The 21,406-nt window shown below is 41.4% G+C and overlaps 1 protein-coding gene across 1 annotated transcript in view; it reads right to left on the bottom strand.

The window, feature by feature from the left end:
• Positions 1–1,602: 1,602 nt before the first annotated feature.
• Positions 1,603–21,406, bottom strand: part of CA5B (carbonic anhydrase 5B) — a 53,664-nt gene continuing 33,860 nt past the window's right edge. The window contains exons 3-8 of the mRNA XM_034649891.1: positions 20,258–20,455; positions 12,459–12,577; positions 10,699–10,794; positions 9,792–9,854; positions 8,667–8,822; positions 1,603–3,853 (exon numbers count right to left, since the gene is read on the bottom strand). Coding sequence (XP_034505782.1) covers positions 3,674–3,853; positions 8,667–8,822; positions 9,792–9,854; positions 10,699–10,794; positions 12,459–12,577; positions 20,258–20,455 — 812 coding nt within the window. The 3' untranslated portion in view covers positions 1,603–3,673. The remainder of the gene's footprint in view (positions 3,854–8,666; positions 8,823–9,791; positions 9,855–10,698; positions 10,795–12,458; positions 12,578–20,257; positions 20,456–21,406) is intronic.

Raw genomic sequence — 21,406 nt, 5'->3', positions numbered from 1 at the left:
TAGGATTCATTGAATGGTCAGTGCAGAAATTCTCAGGAAAGAATATTTCATTTCTCACCTACCATTAATTTCAGAATTAGTCACAAGATTTATTCAGGGACATAAAATGGAGTCTCAAGTCCTCTCCAACCGTCATTGCTACATCAAGGGCTTTATATATTTTCCAGATTATAGTTACTACCTAAGATAGCAAAATAAAATACTTAATGTATATTATATGAAAAGTACATGCAAATCTATATTTATACAACTGATTAAAAGAGGAAAGAACTGGGGCGCCTGGGTAGCTCAGTTGGTTAAATGTCTGCCTTCAGCTCAGGTCATGATCCCGGGGTCCTGGAGTCCTGGGATGGAACCCCGTGTCAGGCTCCCTGCTCAGAGGGGAGCCTGCTTCTCCCTCTCTCTCTGCCCCCCACAGAGGAAAAAGAGTGAAGAACTATGCATCAATAGTGCTTATTAAATGATTCTTTTGTCTGGTGATAAGCACTAATTAACATAAGTACTGGTGGTTTGAGAAGGAAGGCTGGCGGAGTTGTATCCCCACCTAGAGCCCAAACCAAAGTATCATTTCTGAACAGTGGTTGAACTCAAACATCAGGAATCAGAATGTACATAGGGATGACAAGTGTCTTAGTCTGTTTGGGCGGCTGTAACAATGTACCATAGACTGGGAAGCTTACAAACAACAGTAATTTATTTCTCACAGTTCTGGAGCCTGGAAATCCAAGATCAAGGTGCCAGCAGATTCAGTATCTGGTGAGAACTTCCTTACTGGCTTGTTGATGGCCATCTTCTTGCTGTGTCCCCACACAGCGGAAGAAGTGAGAGAGCTCTCTGGGGTCTCATTTATAAGGGCACTGACCCCATCATGAGGTATCACCCTTACGACCTAATCACCTCCCAAAGGCCCCACCTCCTAATACCATCACACTGGGGGTTAGGTTTCAACATATGAATGGGGGGCCATAAACATTCAGTTCCTAACAAGAATGCATTACCATTTACATGTAAAGTAGCCAGTACTGTTTAGATGTACTCATTATATGGTCAAAATTAGAGCCTATTTGCTTTAATAAACTATATCCATTTTTGATCAGTAACATTTTATAGAAAAGAATTTAACCAAAAAGTTGAATTAGAAAGATAATAAAACATTAAGTAGAACAGGTATCAGGTAAATAATGTTGGTTCTTCTAGTGACATAGAAAAATACCTAAGTGATTACAATACTGTAGTTTTGCTAATTCCACACCAAAAGAAATGTGTCCTCCAGTGAGCAAGGGAAAGACATCTTCCCAAATTTTTTGAGGTGGATGCCTGCCGTTAGAATAGCCAACCTTACCCTAACCCACATAGTTCTGGAGAGGAGAAAAGGACTCACAGCTTGCCCTATTGGTGCTGTCAGCAGACTGGGCACTGATCTGACAGAAAGAGGTGAGCTGAGAAGCAGGTGGTTTTTGTTTTCCTGCTTTTCTAATAAATCTGTTAGGAGTTTTCCAGTCACTTTCTGATCTACATGGTAAAGGATGTCTTGCTAATTTTACAGACATTGTACATATTAAAAAAAAAAACTAATAGGAAGAAAAAGCCATTCAACAAATATTAATATTGTAAAGAAAGGGTTTTATTACAGTATTTAATGAAGATGAGCAGCAATGTTAATACAAAATTCTTTCTCAAGCCCACTGACAGACCTCAAGCCCATTTTCCCCCTTCAAGTTTAGGAAGGTACAAGTACAACACTTTTGGAGACACAAAAGACAAAAAGTTTCTTGTTAGGGTATATCAGTACCCCGGAATCTGCAGCACTCCTTTGGAGGTCATATGACTAAGGCAGTGGGGGGAACCACACCTCCCCAAGGCAGTTTCCATAACCTCTATGGAGAAGGTAACCAAGAATTTATCACGCAGACCGGGACATGGTTGAGAGTGAGAGGACACGGCTAATCATCACAGCAGAACACCAGGTGCAAGTACATCAGGAGTGGCAAACCGGAACACACCCAGCAAATACATCATCTTTGCAGTTCTAAGATTTATGGGTAAATCAGGCATTGCTATGTTGGCTCTCACTCCAATTTGGAAGATTCACTGCAATAGAATTTTGCACGAGGAGTTTGCAAGAGGCCTAGGAGGGAAGCCCATGTGTCTGGAAAACGTGTGTCTTGTGTGTTTAACCCTTTTAAAGGTAACTACAGTTTGAACAGATCAAGTATATACAGTTAACATAAACTTTCCCCCCAACATTTATCCTTTCAAGAGTTTTATTCATTTTCTTCCCAGAAAACGCATGCACTCTAGAAGCAAATGCCTTCACCCCTCTCTTTTTTAAAAGCAGATATCCCCCCAAACTTACACAGACAACTCCAACCTTATTTTTTTTTCCTACTGAATGTATTATTTATTTTTAATTGTGGTAAAATACACATAAAATTTACCATCTTAACATTTTCCAGTGTACAGTTCAGTAGTGTTAAGTCTACTCATCCAACCCTACCTTTGCAGGTCAGACGATGAACATACTACTGAAAGAAATACTACCAGTAAAAGCAATATGAGTTTGAACACAGGCTTATGGGCAACTAGAAACATTCCAAGACATTTACAAGCAAAGGCAACAATGGCATGGATTCCTCAGAATATGTAGAATTCTCTAGATTCAGCCTGTGAAGTTTCTCTTCTTATTACTGTAGCAAAAGTCTTCTAAACCACTGTATAAATTGGGAAGTTTATGTTGAGCACCTGCCTTGCACAGAACCTCAACTATGAAATAAAGTTCAGACAGCTTTCAAGGGAAGTCAAGATAGTTCTGTCATTGTAAAAAAATATTATATTTATGAAACAGTGTACAAATAATGCAAAATAACACTATAAAATATAGACTTATATTACTAGTCTTTTGAAAAAGATTTCTATAAATATGTCATGAAAGAATTTTAAATTCTAGGCACTTCAAGCATTTTCTTTAAAACGTTCTGCATATGCTTTCTACATGATCAAGTCTTGAAGTAATATATCTAATCTTCAGAAGTGCAAAAGGATTCCCAGTTATAGGTAAATTCTTATTTTCTTTGAACTACAAAATATTTTTTCTATATCATAAATTGATAGTAAGCATATCGTGTACTAGGAATGACAACTAAAGATCAGGGCAAATACACTTATTGAGAAGGCCTCATAAAAGAATATACATTCGTGTTTTGAAATAAAATATACCTAAAACCATGGCTGATGTTCAGAGAGCCAGGAAGTACCAGTTTGGGCCCTGGGGCTGTTTCTGAAAGGCCTGCTTTCTGGATGGTCAGTGTCTGTGCCTTTCTGGTTGCTAAATATTTTGATTACCATCCCTACTTATAACTCTATAGAACTACTAACTAATAAACATAAAAAGGCAGTGCAGAAGTATCAGACATAAAAAGACATTACAATTACCAACAGGTTGCTGTAGGAGAAACTCACAGCTCTTGCTGCTACTTCAGCGTTAAATGTCATTATCAATAGAATTAAGAACTCGTTTACCAAAGAAGTTTCCTCAAAGACTGATGGAGCACTGCCACACCAAGAAATGCGTATCTATAATGATTATTAAATGCAGGTGTTTAGAATAGTCCAGTTAGCAACTTTTAAAAAGCTACTATTTATTAAAGCAAAGTACTGTCTATAGATGAGCGCCTTATGGGGTCGCTTGGCTAGTTGAAGGCTGGGGTTTCACTTGTACATTCAGGACATAATCATGACGGAAGGAAGAGCGGACAGTGCGATTCATTAGGGGCTGAAGGGGGCGGAAATTGTCCACCATTCTTTTCTCTTTCTCCCCCTCTGAAGTGAAAAGCAGGGTCCGAAACTGCTCAAGCTAGAAATAGAAGTAGGAAGCATAAATAATTTCAATAGAGTAACAGCTTAACTTTCATTTTTACAATTCTGAAACATTCTTCCACAACTAGATACAGTAGAACTTCTTTCTGGGTAGGAATGCCTTTCACGGCTGGACACGGAATAAAATGTGTGGGGAGGAGAGTGACAGGAGGTGGTAAAGCCAATGCCCTACATGGAATCTGAAGACTGTGGGTCAAAGGCCCTGTCCCCCACATATTGGCCATTTGCTAAGGACAAGTTACTTCATCTTTGATTCTAGGAACCTCATCCTTATTTATTTTTTTAAAAAGATTTTATTTATTTGACAGACAGAGAGAGAAAGAGCTCGCAAGCACAAGCAGGGGGAGAAGCAGAGGGAGAGGGAAAATCAGGCTCCCCGCCAAGCACGGAGCCCAATGTGGGGCTTGACCCCAGGACCCTGGGATCATGACCTGAGCCGAAGGCAGACGCTTAAGTGACTCAGCCGCCCGGGCACCCCTAGGAGCCTCATCTTGAAATGGGCAAAATAACTAGGCTACAAGATAATATAGGGAAGGCCTGACGCATATAGTAACAGTGCCGAAAATGTTTTGTGTTTTTCAAAATGTAACTGAATCATTAACATAAACAATGTATTCTTCATTGCTTACCGTACCTGGACATTGTAGGGAAGGCAGTGCAGGTGTATCTTTTTAATAGGCAGTGGGATGCCCCCTGCCATCACTGTCCAAAAGAATTTTCTGTAATGATGCAAATGTCCTCTGCATGATTACTTATGGTAGCCACAAACCACATATGGCTACTGAGTGCTTGAAATGCAGCCACTGCAACTAAGGAACTGAATATTTCATATTTATTTATTTTTAATTTTTTAAAGTTTCTGTCTTTATTTTTTTGTAATCTCTACACCCATCGTGGGGCTCAAACTCACAACCCTGAGATCAAGAGTTGCATGTTCTACTGACTGAGCCAGCCAGGTGCCCTGTAACTGAATTTTTAATTTAATTTTTATTTTAATGTATTTATATTTAAATTTAAATGGCCACATGCAGCTAGTGGCTAATGGATTGGACAGCACAGTTCAGTACAAAAAGAGCAGCCCCAAATCAAGGGCTTGTTCTCTAACATGGCAATAGCATCATTTGCCCCCCTGGCTTTCTGAGCAACAACCACATTTTGGAACATTTGACTTCAAGCCAGCCATACGATTTTTTCACAACATCGCTCCTTGCTCAATCAGGCACACTGCAGCTACAGAGAGGATAGCCTGGGGCACAGTGAGCAAGCATGTGAAGATTTGTTTGGATCAAAGACTTTAGGTCAGGGAGAGCTGCCGAGGCAGGACTGTGACCAGAGGCAAGTGCCAACCAAAGTGACTGTACTTGCAAATGACACACATACCCTTGTAAATTAAGAAGGTGTCCAAGTAGTTAAGATTTATTTTTATTCAGCTAAATGCAAACAATTAGAAATAGCTCAAGTATCAATAATAAGTTACAGTAGATCCATAAAATGGACTAGTACATAGCCATTAAAAATGATATTGAAGATAATGTTTATTATCTATAAAATGTTCCACATATCACTGAATGAAAAGAGGAACAAAACGGTAGGTACAGAATGATTCCATTTGGTTAAGAAACTTATGTATATTTATGTAGATAAAAGACCAAAGGATTTATATGTATCTGTAAATATAAAAAACCAGAAGGATTTACCCAGTGACTGACACTGATTACAGGTAACTGGGATTATAGATGACAGCTAAAATTTTTTTTCGTACTGAATTTTCGGTGTTGCGATTTCATTTGAAAACTCCTCACATGGGCCACTGGCCCTCTGATTTATTGATTTTACGGATTTATTTTTCAGTGTTATGTCAATTTTTAAATATGAAGGATAGATGCAGACTAAACATATAGGCCACCAAGCCCAGGCTTATGGACAGTTAAGCTATTTTTTATTAGTTTTTGGTGGTTTTCATCACACAGATTAAAAAAAAATTACGTGGTCTAACTAACTAGTTGCTTTCTTTAGGACTTCTGGTTTTGATATATAGTTAGAAAAGTTCCCTCCATTTGGAGGTATAAAAAGATTTCTCTATGCTTGTCCTAGCACTTTTATGGTGGTGTTTTTAACATTTAATATATCTGGAATATATTTTTGTGTGAGGTCTGAATGGTGGGTCTAACTTTTCTCCCCCAATGTCTGCCCAGTTGTGCCCCCACAGCATTTACTGAAGAATCTCATCTTTTGCCCCCGTTGAGATGAGATGCTACCTTTATCACAAACTAAATTCTCATACGTACTTGGCCATATTCCTGAACTTAGCACTTTCTCCCCTCCAGTGATCTCTTTACTTGTGTGCCAGTACCACACTATTTCATTATTGAGGCTTTATAACTTTGTGGATCTAATCATCTCTCATTTTTTCCTTTCAGAATTTTACCTGGCTATTTGTGCTTGTTTGTTTCTCTGTGTGATTTTAGAAGTAGCACATCTACCTAAAAATCCCCCCCACATCAAATTTAGGAAGAATAAACAATTAATGGAGAATGACAACTGAAGGAGAACTGACATCAAAGGTGTTCTTATGCTGTCTTCTGATTCAATAGCATGGTATGAATTTTATGAATTCTTTTGTGTCCTTCAGGGATGTTTTAAATTTACATGTTAAATTTTCTTGTTAGGCTAACTCCAAGGTATTTTATATTTTTGTTTCCATTATAAATAGTATTCACTCTTCTATTATAATTTTACCTCATTACATCCTTTAACTGATTATGATTTACATATGTTAAATATATTGATTTTTATAAATTTTATAATTACTGAATTACCTTATTTTTGCATAGTGTTTTATTGTTTCTCCAATTTGTTTTTTCTTTTTTGGTCTAATTGTATTGGCTACTACAGGAACATAATACAAAATTGTATATGGTAATAATCTTTCTCTATTATGCATACTATTTATTTTTGAACTGAGAGCAATCCCTTTTTTCAAGTTAGGGAAATCTCTATTCATTTCTATTTTATTTAAAAATTTAAGAAACTGGGGACTCCTGGGTAGCGCAGTCATTAAGCGTCTGCCTTCGGCCCAGGGCGTGATCCCAGCGTTCTGGGATTGAGCCCCACATCAGGCTCCTCTGCTGGGAGCCTGCTTCTTCCTCTCCCACTCCCCCCGCTTGTGTTCCCTCTCTCGCTGGCTGTCTCTCTCTGTCAAATAAATAAATAAAATCTTAAAAAAAAAAATTTAAGAAACTGAGGTGCCTCTGGGTAGTGCAGTGGGTTGAGTGTCCAACTCCTGGTTTTGGCTCAGGTCATGATCTTAGGGTCGTGGGGTCAAGCCCTGCTTCAGGCTCCCAGCGCCGAGCTCAGTGAGAAGTCTGCTGAAGTTTTTCTCTCCCTCTGCCTCTCCCTGTGTGCTCTCCCTCTCTCTCTCTAAAATAAATAAACCTGGGGCACCTGGATGGCTCAGTCGTTTAAGTGTCTGCCTTTTGCTCGGGTCGTGATCCTGGGGTACTGGGATAGAGCCCTGAATCGGGCTCTCTGCTCAGCAGGGAACCCGCTTCTCCCTCTGCCTGAGGCTCTGCCTAATTGTGCTCTCTCTCTGTCAAATAAATAAATAAAATGTTTAAAAAAATAAAATAAACCTTTAAAAAAATTTTAAAACTGAATAGTGAATTTTGCTAATGCCTTTTAATAACATATGGAAATGGTTATATGATTTTTCTAAGTAGATTCACTAATAGAATGAATTATATTAATATCATTCCTAATAATGAACCACCCTTACTTTGGTGGAATATATACTACTTGGTTGAAGTGTATTATTTCTTCTAATGTACTGCTAGCTTCTGTTTCTCATATATTATTTTTGCTTTCTTTAAAATATACTCTTCAGAGGGGTGCCTGGGTGGTGCAGTCAGTTAAGCATGGACTCTTGGTTTTGGCTCAGGTCATGATCTCAGGGTCATGGGATCGAGCCCCATGTCCGTGGGCATGGAGCCTACTTAAGATTCTCTCTCCCTCTCCCTCTGCCCCTCCTGCTCGTGCTCTTTTTCTCTCTCTCTCCCCCTCTCTAAAATAAATAAATAAATCTAAAAAAATAAAACATATTCTTCAATCTTTAGTATATCTTTATTTTTTGGTCCAATATTTGATGGACATTGGTATCTGTTATCCTGGTTTCATAAAAAAGATTTTGGAAGCTTTTGCTCTTGTGAAAATGCTTTGTAATTAATAAAAAGCCCATAAAGCAAGCATATACAAGTATTATTGTAGGTTAGTTAAATTATGAATTAAACAGAATTTTGTGTACTGACACAGTAATCACCACTTAAACTTACTTTTTAAAGAGAAAATCAACTCCAAGTTCAAAACATCTGACTTAGAATTTCTGGACAGATATTGTTGGATTCTGTCTTTATCCTGAGGTTCCAGAACAAAATTTCCTTAAGGAATTTAAAGGGTTTTGAGCACATCCATTTCCAGCCTTCATTCTTCCCTTAAAAGGGGCTTGTTTAGATAGAGATTCATATTTATATATAAAATACACAGTGCACAAGACATATGTCATTGCCAAATATGAAAGTAAAAAGCTTATGTTTCCTAAATTTTAACTCTTCTCTCTAGTTGATTTGAAGCATTCCCTAATTTAAATCCAAATTTTAAGACAAGATGTTAGCACATCTTAAAAAAAATTTATAAGCATTACAAGATGTTAACGACTGATGCCAAAGTTGGAGCCCAGCCTTGTTTTAAAGGGGCAGGCTAGCATTATCTCAGACAGAAATGTGGAAAGAACATACCTGATCATGATCAACCTCTACGGGCTGCTTCTTAATGATCCAGGTGACAGACTCAGAGAGTGGCGGGGTAGTCAGGGACCCCGAGTAGGTCCAGTAATCTGGGCAGGCAGGCATCAAGCAGGAAGGATCAAATGACCCAAATTCCACAAGGGTGTCCTGGACAAGAGAAGGGGTCACCAAGTCATCATTTCGTGGGGAAAATCACTCAGGAATCAGATGATGAGGTGATGAATCTAATCTAGGGGCGTCTGGGGACCAGCAGTGGTCTACATGATCTCTGGGTACCTTAGGACAGAATTATGCCCATGCATTTTTCCTGTAATTAACTATGTAGTTCTGATAGTCCTCCACGGGAATAAGGCAAAACCCATTCCTCCCTCCATTCTAGTGAGTTTACTGCAGGTGGTCTTCTCCGAAGTCTTTGGGAGGCATCAGGCGGTAGCTGGTGCATGAACAAGGAGACTTCTCTTTTTCAAGAGAAACCAACAGAATTCTCCTTTCTAAAACACAGTGCAAATTTGGGGGAACCAGACTCCCAGACTAAATGGGGAGACAGACAGAGGGAAGGGAAAAAAAGGAGATGGACAGGAAGGGAGAGGGAAAGAGGCGATGGGGAGAGAGACTGAGGTGGGGAGGAGAGGGGGAGAGAGAGAGAAGATGCGGACCTCCAGGGAACAGCCCCTTCGGGACTCTGAATCATGAACAGTTAATCCTGGGGCCTGGACAAAGGTATCCACGCCGAAGGATATGGGTAATTGCTCTTTACAGCTGGCCAAGCCACACTTCTGTCAAACTCTTCTCTGCTCCCTGCCTGTGGGACGGGAGGTCGAGTCAACAGGGCTGCTCTGGGTGTTTCCACAAGGACTCAGAAAGGGCAGAGGAAGGGATAGCACTGGGTTCCCAAGTCCCCGAGTGCTAGGGCAGGGCAGCAAAACCAAAGCAGTTAGCACACACACACAGAATCACTTCTGCCCCCTGAGAGGTGTCCCAGGGCCCGGCTCTCAACACAAGCATCTTAAGTGGCAAGTGCTCTTCCAGGGCCACTTGCAAAGTGCCTTGTTAGTGTCTCCACTCTGAGATTAAACATAACATGCTTTTCAAGTGACTTAGGGAAAACAGTATTACCTTATGCTTGATCAATGGCAAAGTATCCACTAATTTCTGTAACTCTTTGTGATGTTTGCCTAGCTAAACAAGCAACAATGAGAAAGTATTAAAAACAATTGACATCTCACTTTTCAAGCTGTAACAGAATGTGAATTAAAATTAGCCACCTGGTGATGACATAAAAACAAACCAATCACACGACTTAAACTACACTTCAACTGGTAATTTAGATCTCTATAAACGTCACTGAATTCAATTAGACACAGAACAAATGAGCAGGCTGTTTGCTGACAGGGTCTGCATGCCTGCGCATGCCTGCGGGGAAACGTGCCCCTGCTCCATTTAAATATCAGTCCTTATGTTGAAATTTTAATTAAAATTAAAAATTGTTGGGGCACCTGGGTGTCACAGCGGTTAAGCATCTGCCTTCGGCTCAGGGCGTGTTCCCGGCGTTATGGGATCGAGCCCCACATCAGGCTCCTCCACTATGAGCCTGCTTCTTCCTCTCCCACTCCCCCTGCTTGTGTTTCCTCTCTCACTGGCTGTCTCTATCTCTGTCGAATAAATAAATAAAATCTTAAAAAAAAATAAAATTAAAAATTGTTCCTCCAAGTAGTCACATTTCAAGAGCTCATTTGTCAAATGTGGCTTGTGACTACTCTACTGGACTATGCATTTTTATACCGTTTGAAATATAGTCACAGCAATCTCATAATTTAACCACTGTTCATTTTTTTTCTTTCTTTTCTTAAGTTGAAGTGTAGTTGACACACGATGTTACATTAGTTTCAGGTGTACAACATAGTGATGCCACAAGCGAATCATTGTTTCTTTTTAATGCCAATACACTTAGATCTTATTACAATGTTGTATCTTTTCATCCTAGGATACAACACATCATTTAAAGTTGGTCCGACTTTCTTACCTTTAAAAATACTCCTATCACAGCCAAACCATGTTCTTCCAGTGCTGCATCCTCAAAGTTTTCAAATTTGACTGCATTCCAATGCACCAAGTGCAGCTGAAACACCATTCAGAGCTGGTTTGACACAGGACAGCATAGGATCACTCCAAAACAAACAGCCTTATGCAACATGATATGTTAACATGTCTCCTCACCCAAAATAAAGCTGCTGAGAAAAAGCATACGCCAGTCGGGTACAAAATGAGGTAGAAATAAATAGGAAGACTTGGGGCGCCTGGGTGGCACAGCGGTTAAGCGTCTGCCTTCGGCTCAGGGTGTGATCCCGGCGTAATGGGATCGAGCCCCACGTCAGGCTCCTCTGCTATGAGCCTGCTTCTTCCTCTCCCACTCCCCCTGCTTGTGTTCCCTCTCTCGCTGACTGTCTCTGTCGAATAAATTATCTCTGTTGAATAAATAAATAAATAAAATCTTAAAAAAAAATAAATAGGAAGACTTGCATGCAGGAGCAGCAATTAATATCATTTCTTTAAAAAAAAAAAAAGATTTATTTGGGGCGCCTGGGTGGCTCAGTCGTTAAGCGTCTGCCTTCGGCTCAGGGCGTGATCCCAGCATTCTGGGATCGATCCCCACATCGGGCCCCTCTGCTGAGAGCCTGCTTCTCCCTCTCCCACTCCCCCTGCTCGTGTTCCCTCTCTCGCTGGCTATCTCTCTCTCTGTCAAATAAATAAATAAAATCTTTAAAAAAAATTTATTTATCTTAGAGAGAGGGGTGTTGGGGCTGAGGCAGAGAGAGACTCTCAAGCAGACTCCACACTGAGGGCAGAGCCCGATGTGGGGCTCGATCCCAGGACCCTGAGATCATGACCTGAGCCGAAATCAAGTCAGCCACTCAACTGACTGAGCCACCCAGGTGCCCTAATACTACTTCTGAATAGAGGGATTTATTTGGAGAAAAATAAAACAAATACAATAAGGTGAGTAATATTTCAGTGAAGGAGCAACATTTGTCCATTCCCATACTGATTTGCATGAAACCATCATAACCAAAATCCATCTGCAGCCTAAGGAGAGGTGTTTATATTGAGAGAAGTAGATTCTCTCCAGGGGAATCAGACAAGAGTTGAAGACAAATTTCTTTGAGGGATAACCACTTAAAATGTGTTTCTTTTTAAGGTAACATCTAAAACTAAATTGGGGAAAAATTGTAAGAAGAAATTCTACTTCCTTATGCCTTCCCTATACTTCCCTACAAATTATTTCTTGTCCATCATTCACGAATGCACCCAGCCTCCCAAGTAGACCCTCAAGGTCACGGTTCACTTGTTCCTCTCCTCTCCTCAAAGGGACCCTGCCTCCAAGTACTGTTGCTTTTATTCTAGAAATTCCTGTTAAATCTTGTTCTTTTCCTCTATTTCTTTCACCACAGCATTCTTTGAGGCTCCTACTAATTCTCACTTGGATTAATTCAAGCCAGTGGCCCTGCATTGTTGCCTGGGTTATAACTTCAGGCTATAATTTGAGCCTATCTTAGAATTCTGGAAGTATTGTGTTTTAGGATCTTAAGCTTCATTTCTGCTCTATTATTTGAGATGAGGGCAGATCATCATGTTTACATGTATAAACTGGGAGAAATCACATATGCCTGAGAGAGTGCGTTAGCATTTATAGGACCCCATCCCCAATTCTTCCTGAGGCTGTATTAGAAACGCATCACTATCCCCACCTCACAGTTGTCACTGCTCCCAAGCTGCTCAACATACCTCTGCTGGGTAACATTTGCTGTCCACGGTGTGCTCAGAGCCCCAAGCATCGATGGCCCCCCAATGAAAATGGAATTGCTTCAATCGGTAGTTGTGTTCCAGGGGTCCTCCCTCGATCACTGAAATGGTACGTCCAACAATTCAGGGGAGGAATGTGGGGGAAAGGCCAGAGCTTTGGGTGGACCTTCTACATGAACTGTCTTAAGCGGAGCACACTTAGATATTAGATACGGGTGTATAGAAACTTGATTTCCATGCAGTCAATACAGGTGAAAGGGCGCAACCTGTAAAGACACTGAGATTTAACTACATTCCAAGCTACCTACAACTGTTAAAGGACAATTCTTGACTTATTCTTATATTCTATATTTACTGTGCCCACTTTTTCTTTTATAGGAACATGAAATAAGTTTAAGGGTTTTATTATCAAAGTCTTGTAAAACAATTTTAGAAACTGTACATCAACATGGCACAGACTATAGCCTACTTTAGTTTTCACTGCACAAAAGTGAAGCTTGAAACTCCTGTAACTAAGAACACAGTTGCCTAACTCTGTTGTAGTTCACATGGGATCACTGTGTGCGTTAGACTACTATTGCAGTAACAGTAACACAAATGTATTGGTTTTATACCTGAGGTCAAATAAGAAGTACATTATAAAGTAGATCTGTCTTATTTTAAAAGCATATGAAGGTCAATTTAAAATGCACTACCCTCCTTTTCCAACACTGAGATGAAAACTAATACAAGAGTGGAAAGTGGAAAATCAGGACAAGAGATAACTTTCTTTTACAGATGAACTCAGGATAGGCAGATAGCTTTCACTGATGTAGAGGGGGGATAAATTATTTCAGGGAAAAGCTCCCAAACACCTTCAAAACAGGCTACTTACCACCAAAGGCAGTTTCGTTTGAAATCTTATTTCTGTAATTAAAGCCTAGTCGGCCATCAAAAAAAGTGAGTGCATACATAACCTTCCAAAGTCAAACAAAAGCCACAAAAATGTAGCCACAAGGCTTAAAGGATTATCTATTTCAAATGTTCATTTTCAGATGTAACTATAAGAATGCTAACTTGTCATATCAGCAAACAAGACCATAAGTAGATCCATCACGTTGGAGGATTGTAATGACATTTAGGATATTTCTGCCACAATTAACATACAATCAGTGCATTCCCTATATGGCTCTAGTAAAGCAATGAATCAAATTCTAGAAATACCATACGTGAACTTACTTAATAAAGGAGCTCGTACGACATAAACAATCCCTGCCTGCTGTATGAGCTTTCCGTGTCTGTTATGAAGCAGCACCACAAGAGTAAAACTGCTTGGTTACCCAATCAGATTTCACCACGTCAAGAACTGGTTACTCGGCTATCACCTTCCATAAGCGTTGGGATGTAAATAACGAATATCAATATCAGGAGCTATGTAACCGTTTATAACTCAGAGCTGTATCTGCGTGGGTTTGAGAAGAACAAGTACAGCATTAAGAAGTCACACAATGCAGCTGGCTCCCCACGGAGGCAACGTTGCAGCCACACTTGTTCATCGATGAACACATCCATGTCTTCTTCACAATGATCACCTCCAGTTCCCTTTCCCACACAGAACATTCTTGTGTTTTAGGGGAACTTGATTCTGTTGGCTTCTCTTGTTTCTTTCTCGCTGTCATCCCCGTTCCTCTCCATCGTAATCCCACGTGACTTTTACATCTTTGTCACCCGATGATCCTTTTCCCTATCTTTCCTTTTCTTCTTCTTCCTTGTTGATTATTTTCCTTCATCTCTGCTGCTTGCTTTATCTTTCTTCTTCTCCTTTTTATGTCTCGTAGGGGATGGTGAGTGAGAAAGTTTTCTCTTAGGTGACCCAGGCTTTTTAGGAGATCTTGTGCCACTCCTGCTTTGTCCTTGTCTCTCTCTGCTTGTGCTTCTGGAATGTCTGACTGATATAATTTTTGGTGGTATTTTGGAACACTCCTTTTCTTTATCTTCTTTCTTTTTGGCCCTGGTTTTTGATGTGCTCCTTGACCTTCTACCTCTCTCTCTGGAATGAAATCTTCTCTGTCTTGGACTTTTGAACGATTGCCTACTCCTTGACTTAGAATGTGATCTCCTTCTCGATCTGCTTCTTGATTGCCTGTGCCTAGAAGATGAGGGAGTCCTCCTCTTTCTAGAACATGAGCTTGACCTTGATTAACTGTGCCTGCTTTTTAAATGTTCAATAAAATGGGAGGGAACTCAGATACCCAGGCATCTGACTTGGGCACTTCTAGCAAGAAAAATCATTAAGTCTCTGGGGCGCCTGGGTGGCTCAGTCGTTAAGCGTCTGCCTTTGGCTCAGGTCATCATCCCAGCGTTCTGGGATCGAGCCCCACATCAGGCTCCTCCGCTGGGAGCCTGCTTCTTCCTCTCCCACTCCCCCTGCTTGTGTTCCCTCTCTCACTGCCTCTCTGTCAAATAAATAAATAAAATCTTTTAAAAAAGAGAGAGAGAAGAAAAGAAAAGAAAAATCATTAAGTCTCTACATGTGGGGGTGCCTGGGTGGCTCAGTCAGTTAAGCATCTGCCTTGGGCTCAGGTCATGATCCAGGGCCCTGGGATGGAGCCCCACATCGGGCTCCCTGCTCAGTGGGGAGCCTGCTTCTCCCTTTCCCTCTGCCCCTCACCCCTGCTCGTGCTCTTTCTCTCTCTTAAATAAATAAATAAAATCTTTTTTTAAAAAGTCTCTCCATGTGCTGGGTACTATACCTATATAAATCGTACATAGGGAAGAAGTGAGACAGGAAGGTATTCTCTTGTATAATGTGGTTAAGAGCATGCACTTTACAGGAAAAGGACCTCAGTTTGCATTAATGGGCTTTGTGTCATTAACCATGTGTCCTGGCAGTTTCTAATATGACTCCCAATGATCCCTACCTCCTGATATTCGCACCCTTGTGTAATCTCCTCCCCTGAGGATGAGCTGGACCTTGTGACTTGCTTCTGAGGGCAAAAGTGATGGGATATCACTTTTGAGATTAGGTTACAAAAAGATGCAAGTTGCCATCTCGCTTGCCCTCTTGGTCTCCTCTTGCTTGCTCGCTCTGATGAAACCAGCTGCCATGCTGTGAGCTGCCCGACGGAGAGGCCCCCCTGGCAAGGAAAAGGGAGTGGCCTCTGGCCAACAGCCAGCAAAGAACTGAGGCTCTGAGAGAAACTGAATCCTGCCAATGGCCACCTGAGTGAATCTGGAAAAGGGTCCTTTGCCAGAGGAGCCTTAAGATGAAATGCCAACCACAGTTGACACCTCAGTCACAGCCGAGTGTGAGACCCAGAGCAAGAATTCCCAGGTAAGCTGCACCGAGATTCCCCATCTCTGGGCACAGTCTGCGGAACTCTCTGTCCGCTCCTGCCTACCTCAGGACGTGCACTTTACACACAGTAATACCTAATACAAGCACTGCACTGCCTCGAACCTCCTCGTGGACTGCCCAGGTATAACATCTGCCAGGAAGCCTTCTCCCGCTGGAGCCTACGTGAATACTTCCCTCACAGAACTTAGCACTCTGCATTAGCGTTGTCTCTTCAAGGGTCTGTCTCCCCTCCACACTGCAAGCTCCTTAAAGGCAGGGACCATCCCTTCTTCCTCTTTCTATTCTGAGGACCTGGCACAGTGCCTGGCACTTAGAAGATCCTCAGTGAAACAAGGAGCTAAAGAAATAGACCACAAAGTGTCTGTTGGTTTTGTTAATTGAAACATCATTGGTATCCTCAGCAAGAGTGAGGAAAAGGGTAGGGTCAGGTGGGGCAGAAGTGTGGATGACAGGGGCAAGTACAGTCAGCAAGAAACAGGCAGAGAAGGGAGAGGGAAGAGAGTAAATTAGAAAGCAGAGCAGTCATAAGATAAATCAAACAAATCTATACTTATTTGAGGTTGTTGACATTTTGTTCTTTTGGTTTTCTAAGGTGTGAAAGGATTAAGCTTGTAAAAAATTAGATAACAAACAAAACACCCAGCCTATCGTTGGGCCTATGGTGAGTAATCTACATAATGTTCACTCCCTTCTTTTGCTTTTAACGTGGAGGTGAAGGAGCTAGCAGAGAAAGGGGTGATGAAGGGAGAGGCAACACACAGGGCCCGTACAAATCAAATTATATGTAAGGAAACAGCCACGAAACTGTCCGGGGGTGATGGAAATGTTCTTAAAATTAGACTGTCCTAATGGTTCCACCACCCTGTAAATTTGCTAAAAATCATTACATTGTCGTCTCTGAAAAAGTAAATACAGGACCAAAATTAGGAAGGAGAACTTCAAATGTCTGGGGAAGCATTCTTCTTGGGTTTACCAGCGATGCCCCATAAAAGTGTACAGTAACGTAAAATGGGGCAGGAAGCACCCTCAGGAGAACAACAGGACTCATCCCTTCCTCTCTTTGAGGCCTGGTGACATAGCCGATGACAGTACTTTCAGAAGAGGTGAAAATAGAGATCATTCATGGGCTTCAGCCCAGGCATAATTTAGTGCCCTTCCCCACAATATTGTGTATCCCTCACATGCACTCATTAAAATCACTAACTGTGTCCTACTCGGGGCAGACAAATAACAAAACAATACCCAGCAAAGGGTGGTGGTATGAGATCCTCACATACCTTCTCTTATTATCCTTTTAATTTCTTTAAGGTTGGTGGTAATGTCCCTCTTTCATTCCTGATTTTAGTAATTTGATCTTCTCTTATTTGTTTTCTTGGTCCACCTGTCTAAGAGTTTATCAGTTTGGTTGATCTTTCTGGAGAAGCAGCTTTTGGCTTCACTGATTGCTGCTCTGTCCTTCATCACGCCCATCTTTGTGTGTGCTTTGGGTTCAGTTTGCTCTTCTCCTTCTAGCTCCTTAAGGTGGAAAGCTAGGTTATTGATTTGAGAAATTTCTTCTTTTCCAATATAGGCATTTTCATGTCTACTTTCCCTCTAAGCACTGCTTTTGCTGCATCCCATAAGGTTTGGTATGTTTTCTTTTTGTCACATACCTTCCCCAAACCCTTTCCTTGCATACCTTATCCCGAGTTCTTTGTAAAGCACACTGCAGCAGCACTGCCCAGACTTTTAAAATTTATAGACATTGACATTGATATTTATTAGCTCCTTTCCTTTCTAGAATTAGAATTGATTCTTGCCTTTCTTCATTTCTAGGAAGTCTTTGTTCTCTTTTACTTTTTCTTTATGTTTTATGTTCGTTCACTCTTTCTTCCTCTTTGAATGCTATGAATTATTTTGCAATAGCATGGAGAAATAGCAATGAAGAATAAGCAGGAAATAGGAGGCAGCCACTGAAATGTGGAAAAAGAAAGAGACAGACAAAGTTAGGTACTTATCAAAGATTAATGGTATCTTAAAGAAAATGATTATTAAGGCATAATAAAAAGAGGTTACCTATTTTGGTCCTTCCTAACAAAACAAGCAGAAAATTAGCAACCTCTCTACAATTTTTCTTGTATGTTTTGTAAAAACAGTGTGACACTCTGACACACCTAGGGAAGGTTAACATCAAGGAATGATTTAGTTAGTTGTCTTGGAGACTCATGAGCTATGATGAGGAAAATGCAGGTCATTTGCTTTCCATCTGAGACTGCCCAAGCAAACGGGCGGATAAGAATTTTTGAATCTATTGTTCAAAAGAAAAAAAATGACTAAAAAATAAAACAGAGGGGCGCCTGGGCGGCACAGCGGTTAGGCGTCTGCCTTCGGCTCAGGGCGTGATCCCGGCGTTATGGGATCGGGCCCCACATCAGGCTCCTCCGCTGTGAGCCTGCTTCTTCCTCTCCCACTCCCCCTGCTTGTGTTCCCTCTCTCGCTGGCTGTCTCTATCTCTGTCAAATAAATAAATAAAATCTTTTAAAAAAATAAAAAATAAAAAAAAATAAAACAGAAAGCCATTTAACTGGAATGATCTGGAGATTAACTCACTTGGTTAAGAAACTGATTGAACAACTTCCTACAATTTCCAACTCAATGAAGCAATCATAGAAGATCATCCCAAGGCTAACCAACATTTGGGATCCTCAGAAGAAAAGAAAGAAGGTTGCGAGGGACCTAGACAGGATTGAGACCTGAGAGAATCACTATGCATCCCAAATGCACGTATGAGAGTTGGTGTTTACAGACTGGGTCTGCCCACTAGTCTAGCTTGCAGAAGTAATGGTAGAATTTGACAGAGACAAGTAAAGCTCACCATCATGCAAGATGGTCATCTGGAACATAGGAATGTAGGTCACTGTTTTGAAGATTTCTGGAATCCTTATATACGATGTAGTATTATAGGCTTCCAGTTGAGATGGAGGCATGCTAAAGGGTTTTGGAAAAATCAGGAAAGATACCAATGAATCTGGGAGCAAAGGAGTAATTTCTTCTTAGTTTGAGAAATATAAGTAAGATGGTCAAGGGCCACGTCATACCCTGGGGGAGAAAGGAGAAAATGGGGGAACACAGGGACACCTAAGCCCTTAAAGACAGACTTGAGCACTTTCTGGATCACAGCAGAGAAGCAGGTCAAAGGGAAGAGAACCAGAGATAATTCCCAGCGGAGGAGCCGTCAGTTTGCAGCTGACCCAGAGGGCCGTGTCTGAATATCAGAGCATCACTAGGAAAATGCAAAGAGAACCAAGATACAGTTGAGAATCCTAGAGCCAGGATAGATACAGGAGGGAACACTTCTATTTATGCTTCAGGTTACACTTTTTACTTCATTCATTCACACTTTCACGGGCTCATCTCCTCATATTCAGGAGAGAAAACTAATTTCCTAAAGGGTTTCTTGATCTCAGCTCTATTGATATTTGAGGCTGGGTGACTCTTTGTGACTTGCTGTCCGGTGTACTGCAGTCTTTCTTCAGCTGCTTTTCTGGCCTCGACCCACAAGATGTCAGTCGTCGTCGTTCCCCCCCCAACTCAACAGGTGTGACACTGAAAATGCCTAAACATGTTGCCAGGTGCCCCGAGCCCCTGGGGAGCAAGAGGGGGCAAAACTGCCACTGGTTGATAGCCACTCTTTAAAGATACATTATTTCAACTAAGAATTATTTCAGACTAAGATTACTTGATACCATCAAATTTGGTTGGTAAAAAAAAGAAGAAGAAAAAGAGAGAAAGAAACCTATATAGAATTAATCACATTTTGTGTTCAACAGACACTGAAAGTTTAAGGTAAACTTTGAAATCATTCAGATTAGTTTTTATCTGTGGAGGTTGAAAACCAGAGAAGATTCAAAAGCAATGTAACATTTGGATTTGAAAATCTCTTTTAAATTGGGTTTCTATTAAGCGAGGTAACATTGTTTAATCAACAAAATTAACAGAATGTGAGTTTTCATTTTTCCATGTAGAACTGGTTGTTAAGACTATAATGTCATGCACACATGAATATTCTTTTTGCCCCATTTCAAAGGTATTGCAATCTGCTCAGTGAAATTTAAATAGCAATACTGTTTAATGTAGAAGTGTGTCATAAAGTCAGCAAGCAGAGAAAATTAGTACATATTCAATACACACAAAATAAACTTCACACAAAGCTTTAATTTCAAACCCTATCTGCTACCTACATATAGAGATATACATACTTAATAATAAATATTACCTATATAGTAGATGAAAATGTTCATAAAAACTAGATGGGATTTTTTCATATGTTGAAAAAGCTAAGCGCAGCGAGTCCCATGTCACTGCTCAAAGAGGTCCGCGTGCCTGGGGAGGCGGTGTGGTGTGGCCTGGGCTGACACGAGGCTGTCCCTTTAATTCCAGACAAGACCACTGGTCGGGCTCTCACCTGATTTATCTGTAGAATCTTCAAATTCCACGAGGAAAGAGTACCCGTTATTCCAGACATGGAGGCAGGTGGTGGGGTCGTAAGAGATGGTGAGCGGTTTTAAGCCAGGATCATAGACGCTGTCCCTCCACCGGATGTTGATGGGTGACTGGCGCTCGCCCCCCGGGACCAGGTCCACGGTCTCCCAGAGCGGGTGCACTAGGAGAAAGCACAGCGGGGCATCGTCAAGACGTACATCCGCTATCTGGGATCACACACCAGACAAGCCCAGGGGTGGGGTGTGTTGAGGTGTTGAGGTGAGCCAAGTCTCAGGAATTGGCCACTCGGGGGCTCGGGCCAGACGGAAGCAGGGGACAGAGGCAGCTCAGAGAGTGCCTGGCACAGGCACGGCCGGCTGCTCTGCCCGCCACGAGCCGCTCAGCCCACCATCTCCTCTCACCTAAGCCAGGTGCAGCCCGGTCTCGTGAGAACAGTAAGACATGTGCAGACTAGCACCACGTGGAAGGAGGGTATTCTCAAATGAGTTGCTTTTCTTTATTGATCAGTTTCTGAGCCCTACCTGATGTGGGAAACAAAGGCAGAAGAAAAATTATGGACTTTCCTTACTCCCTACAGCCCACTGATAAGTCCTTGGAACAGGCAGAGTGAAATTCCTCTAGGGACTCAACTGCCTCGATGTTAATACTTTGCTAAAGGCAAAAGGCAATCCTAGCCTGACCCCCTCTCCCAACCAGGATCCTCTAAGTCTACTTTAACGTATAAAAATTCCTTTGGAGACTTCCTTTATCTCTAACCCCCCTCCCCAAGCATATGACCCACCAATATATATCTGAAGGGTCTCATGACTCAGGTTTTATTAGACACTCATAAATGACCCTTTCCCAACAACAGCCAGCCCCCTCAAGGTCCTGGAAACCTTGCTTCCAAAATTCCTTAGAGACTTAGGCTATCCCTAACCCCCTCCCAACTTGAGAGTATATAATGGGCCACTCCTCATAACCCCGCGGATGCTCTTTTGCCCACGGGTCCTGTCCTGGTGCTTTAATAAAACCACCTTTTTGCACCAAAGACGTCCCAAGAATTCTTTCTTGGACGTCGGCTTCGAACCTTAACTTCTTTCCTACATCACACCCACCAAACCAGGTTCAG

This window comes from Ailuropoda melanoleuca, chromosome X, assembly GCF_002007445.2.
Source record: "Ailuropoda melanoleuca isolate Jingjing chromosome X, ASM200744v2, whole genome shotgun sequence".
NCBI lineage: Eukaryota > Metazoa > Chordata > Mammalia > Carnivora > Ursidae > Ailuropoda > Ailuropoda melanoleuca.
The sequence above is the reverse complement of the archived record's forward strand: the minus strand, read 5'-3'. Positions and strand labels throughout refer to the sequence as shown.